General features: G+C 49.6%; 1 protein-coding gene and 1 long non-coding RNA gene across 9 annotated transcripts in view; one reads left to right on the forward strand and one right to left on the reverse strand.

Annotated features, from left to right (window-relative positions):
- Nucleotides 1-15,052, forward strand: part of LOC133265388 (uncharacterized) — a 31,945-nt gene extending 16,893 nt beyond the window's left edge. The window contains exons 3-4 of the long non-coding RNA XR_009741944.1: nt 11,650-11,762; nt 14,941-15,052. This is a non-coding gene — a long non-coding RNA (uncharacterized LOC133265388). The remainder of the gene's footprint in view (nt 1-11,649; nt 11,763-14,940) is intronic.
- Nucleotides 11,910-16,888, reverse strand: part of ARHGEF9 (Cdc42 guanine nucleotide exchange factor 9) — a 189,483-nt gene continuing 184,504 nt past the window's right edge. For all 8 annotated transcript variants that reach the window (XM_061445824.1, XM_061445826.1, XM_061445828.1 and 5 more), the window contains one exon: nt 11,910-12,473. In XM_061445824.1, coding sequence (XP_061301808.1) covers nt 12,371-12,473 — 103 coding nt within the window. In that variant the 3' untranslated portion in view covers nt 11,910-12,370. The remainder of the gene's footprint in view (nt 12,474-16,888) is intronic.

Here is a 16,888-nt window from a genome sequence, read left to right on the forward strand (position 1 = left end):
CTGAGTTATAAAGATAAAAATGCAGGTTAGGGCCAGTCTTAGTCCTGCTGAAATAGCGTTTGCAGCAGGGCTTTTCTCAAGTTTATGGAGGACATGTGGAATATTCTGATTTCCTACCAGTCTGGAAGTTCAGACCTAGTGCTCTGAGGGGCACCCTTTGCCTTGAAGTGATAGGTATGAGCGGTCCGCTGTTGTTCCATGCAGTTACAAGACTGGATGACTTTCTAATGACGGCACCCTGGGAGACTTTTTCCTTAAGAATAAGCTTGGAAAGCTTTTAAGTAGAGGAGCCATTTGTTTCATTGATGGCTGCTAAGAGCTGGGGACAGAGCGTTGCACTGATCCTGGAGCGCTCAGCGCATCCTTGCACTTAGATTGACAGCTTGCAAGCGAAGCTGATCTGTGCCGTGGGGAGGCTGCCAAGTGCACCATGGGGTCACTGCCTGCAGCAGTGATGCAGGCGAGACTGGAGAGGTTTTGTATCCTAATTAATAAATGCAATGCAGCCTGAGCCTGTTCTTGGCTGCCTTTCCGGCAGCTCTGGTAGGAAGCAGTCATCAGTCTGACAGAGCGCTGCAGCGTGTTGTCATCAGAGCAAATGGTGCCAGGTACCCAAATAGGTGACCCCAGGGTTAGAATCAGCTCAGCCCCCCGTCAAACTTTGTATTCCAAGGGGAAGTTCTGCTAGTGCCGTGGTGGGTGGCTGTTTTCAGCTGAGCACAAGCAGGGAGCACCCATGGCTCCTGCTGGTTCTGGACGTTATGATACCATCAGCCCGTTCCCTTTTTGCAAGCAGCACAAAGCAGTTTTCCATAGTACTGTAAGAACCTTGAAGCTGTGCTTGGCATAAAGCCCAGCTGCCTCGCTCATGTCTGTCATCCCTTTGGGTCTGATGAGTGACCCAGAGCTCCTGGACGCCTCCACCATAGACCTCTTTGTAGTGCTCTGCATTACTGCCACATGCTGTTGAGGAAGACAGCACATACCCAGGTTGTGGTAGTGGAGTTACAAGAGGGATGGGGCCCTTGCTTTTTCCATCAAACCCACAAGAAATGACAGCTCAAATACTTCTTTCTCCAGGTTTGCAAGGACCAGACTTACACATGGGTACACCCTGGTGTGGAGCCTTTCCTGTATTTCACCCTGCCCATCATAAAGCACCATGCTAGACGTTTGTACACAACAGCCTCCCTCTGCTCTTTGGGAGAACAGCCTCCTAACCAAACCCAAGTTGCATTTCCACAGTGTCCCGCAGTGCACCCTCCCTGGGCACTTGCCAGGGTTTGCCAGTACAATTAATAACAGTTAAAAGCAGAGCAGAGCAGCAGGGGATAAATGCCTGTCTCAGTTAGTTTCAAAGCTGTTGCAGATTGCATGCTCCAAATCACAGAAGGGAGCTGATGCCACGGGTGAGGAGCAATGGTTAAAAAAAAACCCTGGCTGCTTCCTGGAGAGCTGAAGTACTAATTAGGGCCATGGACAGTCAGCTAATTCAGACCTTAATGAGCCCTAAGGGGCTGAGACAACAAAAGCTCAGATGGGTACACTGCTGCGCAGCCTTGGAGCAGGGCTGGTTTATTAATAAGAGCCTTGACAATGGATGGAGCATCGTACGTGCAACTGGGAGGAAGCTGTGGAAGAGGAGCCTGTGGAACCAGGTCCAGCCTCCTCTTGTGGCAGGTTTCACCTGGTAAAAAGCCAGAGGCACATCAGCAAGATTTGAGGGCTCTGTAGTGAGAGCCCAGAGAGCTGCAAAATTGGGTTGGTTTGGGTTGCAAAGAGAAGTGAAACCTGTCCAAAGGTGAGACCAAAGTCTTCCTCTTGCGTTGAGGACTTTGGAATGGATCTTAAAATTCTTCTTCAGGTGGTTGCTTTTTGGTTTTATTTAGAAAGAAGGCCTTTCCTGTCCTTTGTTTTCTGGGAAAACATCTTTGGTATGGGCATAGCAAGGATCTCTGTGTGCATGAGCAGGCCTGTGATCTGGCCTTGTCCCCCTGTCACCCATGTGCAAACATGGCTGACATCTAGCACAGGACACTTACATGCCTTTAGGATATAAAGCAGATATAAGGCAATAAAGAAAACAAAACCCCTCTCACAGCAGCCTTTGCAACCTGCTCTCAGAGAGCCCCGTGTACCCTTGTGTCATCTTTTCTTGGCTCTATCTGATGCACTGCAGACCCTTTGTGGTCATGATGTGGCCCTTTCCAGCAGCGCCTTCCTCTGGGATATTTGCTCTTTTGAAGGATAAATAAATGATTTTGACCACAAACAAACAGATTTCCCTTTTGGGGGTATCCTGGCAAACATTCCCAGTGTCTCCCTGCTGGCTGCCAGAGCTGTGCAGCCCTAAGCCCTGCCAGGGGTGCTTGCTGCTGCCCTGCTCCACTGTACCTGTGTGTGCACAGGCATTCCTACCCCAGTGTTCTTCCCAGGGAGTGAAGGGCAGGATCTGGCCTTTCCTCACAGGTTTCCATGAGAGCTTGTGCCTGTCTGCCTGTAGCACCACTTGTCTGCATTCAGTCTACCAGGAAGTTTGGGGTAATTGACACAATTTTGCTTTCAGAGCTCATTTTTAATGAATTAAGTTTAAATTTAATTAACTGTTTCTCACATTTTTTGCACATTTTCTCCTTGTTAAACTAGAATGCTAATGGGGAGCATCTGAGCATGATGTTAAGGTGGCTTTCAAAGAGGATAACAGTGGAGGAATCCTCTGCACACGCAATGGGTCCTCCCCACCACATGTGGGTTCCTCTCCCTCCTCATCAGTCTGGTTTTATGTACCTGTATTACATTATAGGGATGTGAAAATCCCTCTGGGGCTGCTGCAGTTCTCTCTGTAGAAATAAATGGCCTATTTTGCAGACTGCTTCAAACCTGATCTTGCTGGGAGCTTGGAAACCCCTTCCCTGATGTGTAAATGTTGTCCCTGGTCACCGTGGTGCTGAGTCCATCCCATTCACCAGTAATCCTTTCAAGATGCTGTATGCAATTTTATTGTCTGTTACACGTGTCAGAGTAGGCCTGTGCTAAACCTTTGACTGCCAAGCCCCTGCTAGAGAGCAGTTCGGTGTTAGCTCACATGGAAAGGTCAATCTGGGCAATGGTAAGAAAGGTTTATCTTGTTTCCCTGCTCAGCTAAAGGATGGTGCCTTGCTCCTTGTTTACACACCTCGGGAATAGCTCCTTGCTTTGTAAGTCAGGGTCACACCCTTCCTCTCATTGCTGAAGTGTGTTTCCTGACAAAGTACAACCTGTCTCCTCCATCTGCTGTGGGGATCAAAATAGCTGGGAGGGAGCTCTCTGCTCCGGCCCCCCATGCCTGGCTCCATGCTTCCCAAGCGCTCCGGCAGCGCTGCCGGGGGGAAATGACCTGCTGGGATGCAGTTGTACATTGCTGGGCTCGGTGTGCTCCATGTGCTGTGTTCCATCCTGCGTGGAGGCACCCCGGCAGCTTCAAAAGCTGGTGCTCACCAGGAGCGGGAGCCCAGAGCACTCAGCGTGGTCCTGCTGTGACCGCAGGTGGCCAGCATGTTCTATAACACCTTCCTACCTTTATCGGCCCAACTGCATGGTACCTTCATTTCATTGTATTTTGCTATTTATAGCTAAGTTTGTAGCTATGTTCTGTTTTCTGCATCAGGTCAGTATTGACAGCTTGTGCTCCTTGAATAGCCCAGCCAGGCAAATCTGTTGTTTGCTGCTACCCTCTGCTCTGCTTGTGTCCTGCTCCTGTACTGCAAAGGACAGTGTGTGTCCCTCCCACCCACATCCAGCCTCTTGTGTCTACTGCATGGGCAGCGTCTTTAAGAGCCTCTGTCTTTTTGTGCTACTGCAGGTAGAAATGGTTGCAGTGTGGACAGGGAAGAAGTACTTATTTTTGGCCTACTGAACTTGGTACCGCAAAATCATGGGGTATGTTATAAATTGTGACCTTTGAATCCTTATTTCTGGCATGATATCCTGAAGTTATTTTGCTGATATTCTCGATACATGAACCTTTGAAATTTCATTTTGTAATCTAAAATCCCAAGAACATTAAATACTGCAAGGTTCTAGAGCTGTTGACCTGCAAGACAAATGCTGGTGTCATGTATCACCTCTGGCTCATTTGCAGAGCTTTTGATTTAGGAACCATTTTTAGCCCTGATGTGGACTTGTTCACTAACCTGTTGGCTACAATAATATGAGGGTGTCTGGTCTTGTTATTGTGAGTGAAGCCTGATGTTGTCATGTACATTTGTCAATTGAAATTCCCCAGTGACAGCTCTTCTGAGTCGCCATCTTCTGGGAAGCAGCCACTGGAAGTCTTTTCACCCCTGTTCCCAGTTTCCAAGCCGTTTAAAAGAACTCTGATAGAAACTGGAAGAGCCTTAATCAAAGATGAAGAAATTAAATACCACTGAAACTGCTCTCACTCCCTTTTTCCCTCCCCATGGTCATCCACACATCTCTCTGCTATTCCTCCTACCTCCCCATATCAGCTCCTCTGAGTCGAGCATGCAGTAAAGGTGGGGACCTAAGGGAATGCTTGGATGGAGAAGGGAATTCAGACACTTTTATGCCTGTGTATACTCTGATTCTTGACTCTGGGATAGACAGAGCTGTTGTGTTTCTGCTCTAGCAGTTGTGTGCTTATTCTGGAGGTCTCTGCAGCTGTTTGGCCATTGACTCTTGGAAGTATCCTAATGCCATAAAGAGACTGATACTTCTGTCTGTATGATAGATATGATGTATGTGTCCCCTGAAATGAAAATGCTATGTAGTGAAATCCCTCTGGATTCTCTGCATCATCCTTCCAGCTGAAATACATTTGTGGATGTGTTCGATAAGGGTACTTACGTGGAAACAACTCTCTTCTAAGCATTGGAATAGTTTTTATCCATCTATTTAAATTCCCAAGCAGGAGAAGACAATCCCAACCCCCAGAATCCCAAACCCACATGTCTGTAAGAATCATGAAGCAATAACCTTCTGGTTGAGTCTGGTTCCCTGGCACCTCTGCTCCCCCCTAGCAGTGCAGTGCATGGAGGGAGGCTCTAGAATCAAATGGAAAGTGAAGGGAATTATGATTACCAGATATTTTGCAGCCCTGTTAGAAAACTGAGTATGTGAAAGGGCTGGGTTTGGATTCAGGATTCCTCCTCCCTCCTTGTGCTTAGCTCCCTTCTTCCTTTTCACCTCTGACTTACTCAATGTAGAATTCATTACTGTGACATTGATACCTTAGGTGAGCACGAGACGGATGCTTTGCCTTTCCTCCCAAGTCAATCCTCCTCCTTCCCTCTTGCTCCCCAGCTGCTTTTCTCAGCAGCATCCTTGCTCCTAATTTTGGGCAGTAACAGGGCCCAGGATGGCACTGGTATATTGGTTCCCATCTGGAACCCTTTTTCCCTAGATTTGGGCAAGTATCTGGTACACATAGTGTGTCAGACACCACTGTTTGGTGGCCAGCTCCTGGGACAACAACAGAAGATAAACGATTCTCAAAGCTCACAGTGATAACGAACTGATTCAACTGTTTGGCATCGTCAAGGAGAAGCAATGTGAAGTAGTAACACTCTTTAATTCATTAATGTGCTAATTCATGTTTGCAGGCACTTCAGGCAGCCTCTGTTCTCTGCTTTTTATGAACTGCAAGTACAAGGCATAAATATGAAAGACAAGGCTGCCACTTGCACAAAGAAATGAAGACAGTGATACAGAAACATTGCCTGAAAGCAGAACCCAAAATCTTTCCTGTTCTGCTGAACTTGGAGTGCATCAAAAAGACAAACTCTGCGTTTTCAGGACTCTGAGGAGAAGAAGAAAAGGGCAATCTATTTCCCCATTAACAGCAAGCACCTGAGGGGCAATGGAACAACAGGGAGCAGCCTGACTTGGTGAATGTATTTTTCTGTCAAAAAGCCTCTCATCAATTTGTTGTCACAGATGAATGTTAGTGAGCAAATTGGGGCTTGGAAATGAAATGGAGTTGTTGCCATACAAAGCGTGTCTCCTTTCAAAACCGTTTCTAATGGTATGTATTTCTTTGTATTGATTTCAGGCAGCTCTGGCTACAATACGGGTCCTCATTTGGCATGAATGCTTCTCTGTAGAATATCTTGCAGGTGTTTTTTGTGAACACGGATGTGTAGTTGAGAAATCAAATCAGTGATGCAGCAGGCAAAGGGAATAGCTTCAAAGATTCACCCATTGTAATGGGCTGGCATTACTTCCTCAGCATCTTTGTTGGGACATCTTCATCCAAACAGCCAAACATGCTGTTGCTCTCAGGAGAGAAGAACCCATCTTCTCCCAGTTTCTCTCTGAAAGTCTAGTGCACATCCAGAAGATAAGAATGCTGCTCCTAGAGAGGCAAAAAGAAGTGCAGATTGCTCCATTTGGAAGAAAACAATTGTTTTTTCCCATTTTATTTGGAGATGGGGTTTAATGACAAAGTGTTGCTGCATGGAAGGGATGGCAGCCAGGCTGGGTGAGCAGGCACAGCCCTGGCCAGTTTGGGTCATCCCCATGTAAAGCTTTGATTCTGAAAAGCATCTGAGGCTGAAATAGGGTCACATTCACTGTGTTAAAGGTATTCCTATCTGAGCACAAAGGAAATGGCAACCATGAGCCATGGGCCAAGGCTGTTTCTTCCCATTGCTTTTCAACACGGGCTTCTCTGAGTGGTGTCAGAGGACAACCCGCGTTGATGCAGATGTAAGGACTGTGAAGTACTGACACTTGTGATTATTGCTATTGTGATGCTGTTTGGGCCCTAGGAAGAGTTCAGGCATCTGGAAATGCATTATCTTCACATTTGGCAAGATGAACATTTGGAGGAGAGAGCACTAAAAACTTGCTTTTCATGAGCACAGGCTCATTAAATCACTGAGCACTTTCCGTACCGCAAGCGCACAGCCATGCACTATTTTGGGGCTTCACTTGTTCTTCTGCCAAGTCCTAGTCTCCAGAGCAGCTTTATTTTTGAGTGGGAACCAAGGCCTTTTGGACAATGTCAAGCACCATCCATTGGATCTGCCAATTTGTGGCTGGATTGTGCAACTCTTACCCAGCCAACGGGGCTAAGTTTAGATGTGCCCGGCAGGGCGAGTGTGGGACAGCTTTGCTTAAGCACACGCTGAAGGAGCAGTCCCAAGCATGAGGTTCAATTGTCTAAGAATTTAGTACAACCATGAGTAAGCCTCATCTGATGTAGCCCTTTCTTTGAGTTCTGTGTGGTAATGATGTGAGCTTTGCTGTAGGCCAGGGTTTCCTGACCATATTATTTATAATGCACTCAGTTCCTAAACCCCTTGTGTTTCTCAGCAGCAGAACCTCACCCCTTCTGTGGTTTCAGCACACAGCCCGGGCAAAGGGGCTTTCTCCTCTTTCCTTGTGGAGTCATCTCTTCGCCATTGTGCTTCTCACATCTTTGTTGGATGCAGACTTTGTTTCCTTTAATGAACTTATTTTTAGCTCAATAGAGTACACGTGAGATACCACCGTTCCCAGGCAGCCATGCTGCTGCCTAAGCACCCATGTTCTTCCTGCAGCATTTGATGCAGGGTGTCGGTTTGGTTTTTTTCCTAGTAGGGACCAAAGCTGCTCTGAAATGCATTTGCTGCTTGGACTGGAGTTTTATTTCCTGAGAAAGGCTGAAATCCTGCAAGTCAGCAGTAAAACCCTGAGTGACTCTGGTGAGGGGAGGATGAAGGGGGAGGAGCTGGTTTATAACCTTGACAAAACTGGGAATATGTGGGTGCAGCACATCCCGAAAGCACAAATCCCTGCCTCACTTCTCACCGAGGAGGATGCAGAAGCTCCCTGCTTGTCCCCCACTTCTCAGCTCCGAGTGAAGCTGGGCTGCCCGAGGCGAGAGCGGATCCATCCCTCTGCATCCTGAGTGACTTTACCAGGGCTTGTGCCTGGGAGGGATTTGGCTAGAGCGTGGTGAAAGGAAGGAGGGAAGTCTGCAGTGAAAGCTGAGAGGAGGCTGAGTGCGGATGTGATGTGTGCGGGAGAGTCAAAACTGAACACAGAGTTTCTAATGTGGACAAAAGCACCAAGATCAGATCCTGGTGGTTGCCTGGTTAATTCAGAGGAAGATTCCACGTGGACGTGAAGGAGGCTCTTCCTCTGCTGCTGCTGCCAGCTTTGGCTCAGTTCATCTTCAGTGGGGCTTTGCCTGGTGAGAACAAAGCTCCAGCACCTTTCCTGAGGTCAGTGCTCGCCTCACAGTTGCAGCCAACAGGGCGTTCATGGTATTTCTCTCTGGCCATAGGACCTGGCTGTGTCATACTGCTAACAGAAACCTTGGCATGGAAGAAGTGTGGGTGCGAGCCACTGCTGCAGCCCAGGAATGAGGGGAGATGGGCCAGGGCCACAGATTTGATCTTAGAGGCCTTTTCCAACCTAAATGACTCTATCGTTTGGCTGGTTCTCTGTGACTCATGAGAGGAGGTTTGCTCATCCCTAAGTTATCCTAAGGGAGCTCCTGCTTGCAATCTAGTTTGAGATACGCTTTTTCCTCTCCCTGCTGTCCTTTGTTGTCAGAGTTCCTAACGGATTGCTCAGTGCTGCTCGCTGAGCCCCAGAGCACGGAGTTTATTCCTATGAGCAGGAGCTTACAAATGTCTTTCGCGAGGCACCACGTGCCAGCAGCTTGGTACCTCCAGGTGCCACCGCATCCCTCGTCCTCCACATGGTGCCTTTTCCCACCATCAGCAGGAGCAGTCTGCACTCTGTGCCTGCCTCACTGCTGATTTGCAGTGCTCCTGACACTTCCATGCCTGCCTGGCACTGCTTAATGGAAACTCAGCTACAGTGAGAGCAGAGAGAGAGAAAATGCTCAGGATGAAAAGCAGGAGAGAGATAACACCCTCTGTACACAGCAAGAGATGGTTTCGAGGGTGGGAGCCTTGCAGATCCTTATGGAAACCTGCTCCAGGTCTGGAGGGACGTGCACAGAGAAATGCTCGGGAACTGGCTGCGGGGAGGCACCATGTTCCAGTTGGAAATGGAGACTGGCAATGATTGATGCACTATACGAGATGATAGCTAGCAGAGCTTGGGCTGGAAAGGAGTTTGCAAGTGGAAGCCAAGAGCCCTGCAAACCAAAGGGCCTCTTATCACACTGCTTTCTCCAGTGAGAGGTGAGATGAGGAGGCTGTGGAGCAGGGCTGGCATTGCCTGCTCAAGTGGTACATTGTTCCCGTTGTTCTGTCTAGCTGGGATCTAGGCTCCATCACACTGATTCTGAATTTAAAAGAGCTCTGATCATGCCATTGACTGCCCTCCCATTGCATTTGAATCACACCATGAAACCCAAACAGCTGATGCTAGGGGTGTCCTTAACCCAGGCGCAACCTTATCAGCTTGTACTGTACCACTTGGGCAGGGGCAAGGTGAGGAGGGGTTTGGGGGGACATGAGAGGTGAACTCAGAAGCTGTGATGTGCTCCCTGTGGCAGGCAGTGCCGGGGCACCCTCACACCTTGGTGTGCTCATTTTCCTCACTACTGAAATGAAGAGATGCGGGTGTGTGTGCACACGGAGCTTTCCCAATCCGTGCCAGGCTCCTGTTCACCACTGCATGAATAACAGGGAATAATGTCACTGGGAGAAATGCTGCTGTTTAAATGACTCGTGCATGGCTTTGTTTCCGCTGCTACAACTAATGGCCAGGCGCTAACATACAGCAACATCCTTGTCGCAGGTGAATGCACACCCTGAGCTCTATTTGTGTAATGGCGTCGAGCTGGGAGATAGTGAAGAAGAGGAGTTTTTGTCCATGAATTGCAGCACTTGTTAAAAATCACAAGTAGAAAGCGAGGAGATTGATCGTGAATCACCTCACTGCTGAAGGGCTTACAGCTCCCAGTGCTGGTCAGGGCAGGGGAACACAGAACTCCAGGCTTCCTGAATGAGCTGTACTAGCAAGATGTGTCGGGACAATGGATTAGATATCTAAGGAAATCATAAAAGCAAAGAGGAAAGGAAAGGGAAGAAAGGAAGGAGAGGAACTAGAAGAGAGAGAGGAAAGGAAAAGAAGAAAATGAAAAAAGAAGGGAAGAAATACATGGATTTGTAAGTTTAAAGCTACAGGTCCGTCAGTCCAGTGCTCCCCTATGGGGAAGAGGAGGCTGCATGGGACTTGGCTGGGTCCATTCAGACACACTGCACAGGGTGGCAGGGATGGTCTTTGAGGTCCCTTCCAACCCAGACCAGTCTGTGATGCTGTGATTCTGCCCCCAGCAAGAGGGGCACAGGGGTAAGGATGTAAACCAGGAAGGCAGGTGGAGAACATGGCTTCAGGCATCGCCTCAGCCTGGCTGGCCATGGGGACCCAGGGTGCTGGGCACCGGCTGCTCTTTGGGGCCCACTGTGTGTCAGTCTCTCCAGGACTAAATCTCAACCACTCATTGCTTCTGCAGAGCAGGGTGGTGGCGTCACACATCCAGTGCAGCAGTTTGGGTGCACCCAGCACCCATGTTGTGCAGGGTGCTCAGGGTGCTGCAGCAGACACTGGTCTCTGCACCGTGTTCTCTTTGCTCGCTCCTGGCTTTGTTCATCTTGTCGAGCCCTCAGCCTTTCTGTTCCTGTCACACCCTGATGAGCGCTGGCATGTTTGAAATGCTGTCCCGAACACACCGTCCCCTTCCCACCACCTCAGTCTAATCCATCACTGGCTTTAGCACTGATTCTCAGGAGTCAAACAACAACAGCGCTTCTGCAAGAGCAGCTTTAAATTGATACGAGCCGTGAGTCAAGAGGAACAATTAAAAAGCACACTTTAAAATCAGCGTGTTTTACTTAGCCAAGCAGTCCTCGACATCAGTACTGCCTTCATTTGCTGAGTCATTTTACAGCTCACTTGGCCTGTAATCTGCCCACTGTTAGCTCCGAGTGCTCCGCTAGAGCGGGCAGGGACAGTGACCCTGAGCTGCTCTGCTGCCTGGTTCCTTATGCTTAGTTTCACATGAAGGGTCTGGGCCGCAGTGTTTGGGCAGAAACACCGCAGAGACAGGGTTATTTATTGAACCCTTCTGTTGCCGTTGGCAGGGGGATAGCCCATCGCAATATTGCTGTTGGTCTTCAGACTCTTTGCACACCTGGCAGCGGTTGTACGTGTCAGCAGATCAAAGTGAACGGCCCCTGCTGTTACCAACAGCTCACGCTAGTTTGGCACAGGTATAAATAACCCCTGTCACTGAAGCAGTGCCCTCTTTGTGCTGCCCTCTCTGAATTTCTCATCTTCCAGCCTGGGAACAGCACAGGAATTACAGCCCAGGGGGTAGAATTCAAACTGCATTTCTACAGTGGTTTATATTAGCCTTTCTCTTCCAGCAGAAACTTTCTGTTGGCGTTTGGTGCAGAGCAAGCATGACTGGGTATTGCTAACATGCCTCTTAATGAAAAGATGAAAGAATTCCAGAGTGAGGGCAAAGCCAGCACTGAGCAGCCTCCACATTGCTCTTCCCTGGGGTTCTTACCTCTGGCTTCTTGGGGACCTGTTATTCCCTAACTGCAAACCATTCCCGGTAGCTCCTGACCCTGCAAACTCAAAACGGGTCTGTCTGGGGGGTGTGAAGGAGCACTTTAACAGTGAACGTGGGTGCTGCTTCTTGAGTATGTGCTCTGATTTCTTCTTTGCTCCCCACAGGAGACAGCCTGAACACAGCCCAGTATCCAGTGGGCTTGTTACTCAGCAGGATCAGCATGGCCAAGGTGCAAGAAGCAGGTGGGAAAACCCAACCCTTTGTTTCCCATTGCCAAGTAAGTGCTGTTATTCTCCACTCCAGTATAAACCCATGTTGCATCCACACACAACAACCAACCTGCTTCTCCCTGTCCAGGGATGTCATGAACAGAGCCCCCAGGTTATGCATGAGGCTGAAACCACTCATCTGTAATCAGGCAACAAAATCAAACTTGTTTAATAGTACATCCAGACAGTAAAAATCAGGCCAGTAACTGCACCAGCGACACGGATAACAGCAGCATGACACATCCTGGCTGCACGCACAGCCGGCCCCACACCGTTAGTCAGCCCCTGCTCTGCAGTGCAAAGTTCTTGCTCTTCTCCATCCATTTCCTTTTGGTCCCAGTGATCCTGCCCACACCTGACGAGCAACCAGAATCCAGGCTGGGGCAGGTATCCTGCCTGGATACGTACCTTGTGTGTCAAAGCCCCTTTAGCATCACCTTTGCAGTCACCTTTACTGTCACCAGCAAACAGCAGATGCCTTCAGGCGGCGAGTCGGCTTTGTGGGGAGCCTGTACACTCAATGTCCTTAGGGAATGGGCACAAACCATCTTGGGAGCAGAACCAGAGACCACATCACCCATCTCAGCTCGGCTACGAGTATATATTGTGTTTGCTCCTATTTTCTTTTCCCGGTCCAAAGACTCTGGATTTCCTTTGTATAGCGTGAAACCACCGCAGCAGCAGGGCTGGCCAGGGACTCCTCTCTTGCTGCCCCGTATCTGTGGGGGAGTGAAACTTTGAGGAAATCAGTGCATTGGTCACATATTCCCCCACAAAATCAGCCTGCAGGGTAAGGGCTCCATTAAGGCTCGTGGCAGCGTTACAGCTCCCCTTGGCAGGATGAGAGATTAACCCTCCCTGTTCCTGACCCCCCAGCACCCACCCATGGAACAGGCACCAGTGCTTTTGCCTGTTGGAGCTGGGCTCTCTTTGACTGCCACAGGTTTTTGTGTCACTTGCTTGGGTGTCCCCTGGGAGTGCTGGCCATGGACACCAACACCGCAGTGTTTCAGCCAAACTGAAAGCTAAATTCCACTGTAAGATGTGCTAAAATAACTTAGACTCCAAAGAAGCCCTGCACAGGAGTGATTGATGGTGGGAAAGCTTTCCCATGTCCAGGTCAGCTGGCATCAAAGTGATATTAAAGGGACCTGGGCAATATGGCTCAACAAAGCTCTGCTCAGCCCATTCATCCTGACAGGCCAGCTCTTGCCTGGGTGAAGAAAGAGCCGGTGACAGAGGACTTGCTGAGATAACAGCAGTGACTTCATTCTGTAAATGACTTATTTGTTCAAACCTGCTGCACTCTTCACACTTCTGGAGTGTTCTGCAGTGAATGTGATTTGATATCAGCCCAGCCTAGATAAAACCTGCCTTGAAATCACTGTCTTTAGGAGGAAGAGGTAAACTATTGCCAAGCATTTCCAGTCTGGATCAGTCCAGTCACTAACCTGTTGGATCAAGCACTGCTTTCAGTAACACCTGCAATAAGTAAGTCTGTGGTAGGTCACTGAGGTTGTTCCAGTTTGTATCAGTGCAGACAACAGTCAGGAATGGGATTCTTTTTCTTATTCACCTCAGTTACACAGTTCTAGGGAAAAAACCCCACTGATTCAAAGGAGTCTCTCGTGGCTTCTGTACAGGTAAGAGGGGCCCCGACCCTGTGCTTGGATAATGGCCATTACTTCTTTGGCATCACCCCCCCACCATGCTATGGGTGAGGGCCTCCTGCTCTCTGATGTCCTGCAAACGTGTAAAGGCTTGAATGCAAACCTGCACACCCTCTGGGTCATTGCTGCATGAAAGTGAGCTGAGAGGAGAAGCAAATGTACCAACATATCCTCTTATTGCTTCTCCAGATGGAAAACTACAACAAACCTCTCCTGGAGAGAGCTTCTCCTGCCTTCCAGGAGCAGCCAGGAAGCCCCTTGGAGCCTCAATTCTCAGAGGTAATTTATGAACCGATTTAGCACCATGGTTTGTTCTGAAAAACCCAGATCCTTGCAAACCCGTGCGTGTGTTCCCCTCGAGCTGTACAAGGGGTGTAACAGCCAGGCGGGCTCCAGCTGCACTGTTACAGCTCTCTGCTGTTAGAGCAGAAGGGCAGGAGAAGATGTGAGCACAGCCCTGTGTGTGCACAGCCTCATCTGCACTCGGAGCGTGGTTACCAGCAGAGGCAGCCAGCGCTGACGGTGCCTCGGCCCAAGCGCTTCTCCAAGCGCTGATGTTGTCTGTATGAGGCAAACGTCTCTGCAAGGGTTCAACACCCTTACATCCTCTCCTAAATGAGAAACACAATCCCCACAGTGGCTGTGTCTTGGGGACCATTTGTTGCTGCTGTAACCAGTACTGAGAGAAGAGGAGAGCGCTCTGTGGCTCTCAGACAACGTGCAGACCGGCTGTGGCTGGTGTGTGGACAGTGAGGTGCTGGAGGGAGGGTTGGGAATGGTTGGAATGGGGAAACCAGTTTTGAGCCATCGCTGCTGCTCAGCCCAGCCTGCGGAAAGGGCCGAGCGCAGAGGCCCTGTCAAACCTGCAAGAGGTGACAAATTACTGTGGCTCTGAAATGAGAAAGGTGCAAGTCTTCACCAGGATGCATTGTGCCTGGAGTGAGCTGGAAAAAAAAAGGATGTGAACATTAAAAGCATTTAAGAAATACCGTGTAGCCCGTTTCCATAGCAAAGGTAAGGGGTTCAGACAAATGAACACGTTCAGGTTTGGGGAGGTTATACTTGCAGTTAAACAGCTCCTGTCCTTCCTTGGCAGGGAAGGATTGTGAAACCCTCGATGGACAGTGCTTAGAAACGCTCTTGAAAATGCCGGTTATTCCTGCTGCATCCCCAGCAACGTGCAATTCCAGTTTGCTCTTTAGAACCCCAGCACAGATGGTGCATTACACGCTTTGGAGGATGCTGACCTCCTGCTGTGCTTAGTGCAAAACCTGTGTGCTTCTTAGCTACCGAATAACAAGAAAATCTATTGTTTGGGAAGACTGGGATCTGTAATCCCAGCACCATCAGTCAGATTGAAAGCCTGATTCCTTAAAAAGCAGAAGCTCAGCTGTGATACCACGGATATACACACATGGATAACACTGAGATGGCTTTGATGTTCAGATTCATTCATACAACGTTCCAGTCATGTCACGGACATATCAGCCTAAAAGCTTTACCCCTTCTATTGCAGTTCCCAGGCAGAGCCAGGGCCTGGCTCTGCCCGTGGAGGCTTTCCCACGGATGCTGCACAACAGCCACACAGCCGGACAACCGCACAGGCAGCAGGTGAAGCACCACGACAGACCAACGACAGGCACAGGAACACAGGTGGTAAGTCAAAGTCATTTCCCTACCCATCACCATTCACTGAGGGCCGAATTCTGCACTTTGCTGTGAATGGAGTAACAGCTTTGGTGGAAAATGGTGGACTCGAGCATGTGTTGAAGTGAGTTTCTAAGCGAGGGCTCAGGCACCAGCTGGTGTGTCCCTGCTGCTACCTTTTTGGTTCTTTGGGGTGTTACCCTGATGAACCTAGTGCCCTGAGACAAATGGGTTTGAAACTGGGTTTCTTTGGTTTTGGTTTTATGCGACCAGAGTTCTTAGTAGCTGAATGCTGGGTGGCTGGAGAGGATTAAAACCAAGCAAACACTGTTATTAAATGACATACCTAAGGTGACTGTCAGCCACAGGTTGCGGGGGGCCTTTGTGGCCATGGAGTGCTCTTCTCTCCAGCCACCACCAGGAAAGCAAGCCAGGGCACGGGCACAGAGATCAGTTATTGCTTGAGCCAGCTTCAGTGCTGCTCTTGCTCCCAGCACACGTGCTGAGTGACCGGGTTTCTTCCCCATTCCCTGTGAGAGCTTTTCTTGGTCCATTACGCATCTTGGGCAATGCGCACGGCTCCCTGCCTGCAACCCCTCCTTCCCCACAGCTCCCATTTGCAAATGTGGAGTGCACAATTCTGGCAAACAACTCTTTTGGCCTGCAAAGAAGGCGGTGGGGGTAGGAGAGGGCTTCTTCAAGGGAGGTTTTGTACGTAACCGCTTTTTGGGTCTGCTCTCCCAGCAGCACACTTTGGAACCTCCCAGGTGACAAAAGGACCAAGATCATCTGGACAGCACAGCACCAGCTCTCCACTGCAAGCAATAAGGTAAGCAAAAAAGCTTGGCTTGTTGGGGTATTGCTGAAGCAGGAGGCAAATGTGAAGCTGAGATGTTTGAGGTCTGGGTGAGCCAGTGCCTGGACCTGCTCTAACTCTGGCTCCACAGAAGCCTTCGTGCTCACATCTTTGCCTCTCTACTCTCTCTCTCCCACAGCAGAGCTGCCTTGGGTTTGTTTCCTTGTCTGACTTGTTTCCTAATCTAGCTTCCATGTGGTCAGTCCACGTGCCAGCAAACTGGCACTGCTCACCCAGGCAGGCACCTGCAGGACAGGCAGGAACAAGCAGAAAGTCAGGGAAACCTACCTCTTTGGCTGCAGTCATTGACTGTAACTCGGTACGTGTGCCTGTGCTTCTCCACACAACACCAAGGCATTGTTCCCAAGCTCTGCTGGGTCCGGGCACTGTGATGCCATAACCTGCTTCCTTGGGTGCAACTGTATTTTGGGCTACCTAGAAATACAGGACTGTCTTACCTGGTAAAGGGTTTCTGGAGAGAGCACTCCGCCTTTCAGAGGTGAAGCACCCAGCTCCTTCTGCCTGCAGGCACTTGCCAAGGGAAAAACCAGGGCAGGAACCTGCTCCTCTCTCCCCAGGTCCAGCCCTGGTCCAGCGGAACAGCACAGGGCCAGGCTCCCTCCCCTCCAGAGCCCACCCCCTGCTCTACCTCCACGTGCTCTGAAACGCTGCTTGCGTTGCTCCCAAGGTGTTTGGGATCAGCTGTCTATGGAGGATGCAGCTCTCTTCATGCTTGGGCTGGAACTGAGCAAAGTGCAGGAACAAAAAGCGCTTTAAAGCCACGTTTGCAGCAGGCTTGCCCCGAGCTGCACTTAGAGCAACCCCTGCCAGCACTCAGCCGTGCTCTGCCAGGGTTGGACCTCCAGCTACTCATCAATCACTGCACTCGGTTCAGATGGAGACACAAAGCACGGGGGAAGCGGGGTAAGTCCACAACAAACCTATGTCTTGGGTGCAGAGC

This window comes from Pezoporus flaviventris, unplaced genomic scaffold (assembly GCF_033815535.1).
Source record: "Pezoporus flaviventris isolate CSIRO_AGI_PZ_B2104156 unplaced genomic scaffold, CSIRO_AGI_Pfla_v1 ptg000005l, whole genome shotgun sequence".
In the NCBI taxonomy this organism is placed as follows: Eukaryota; Metazoa; Chordata; class Aves; order Psittaciformes; family Psittacidae; genus Pezoporus; species Pezoporus flaviventris.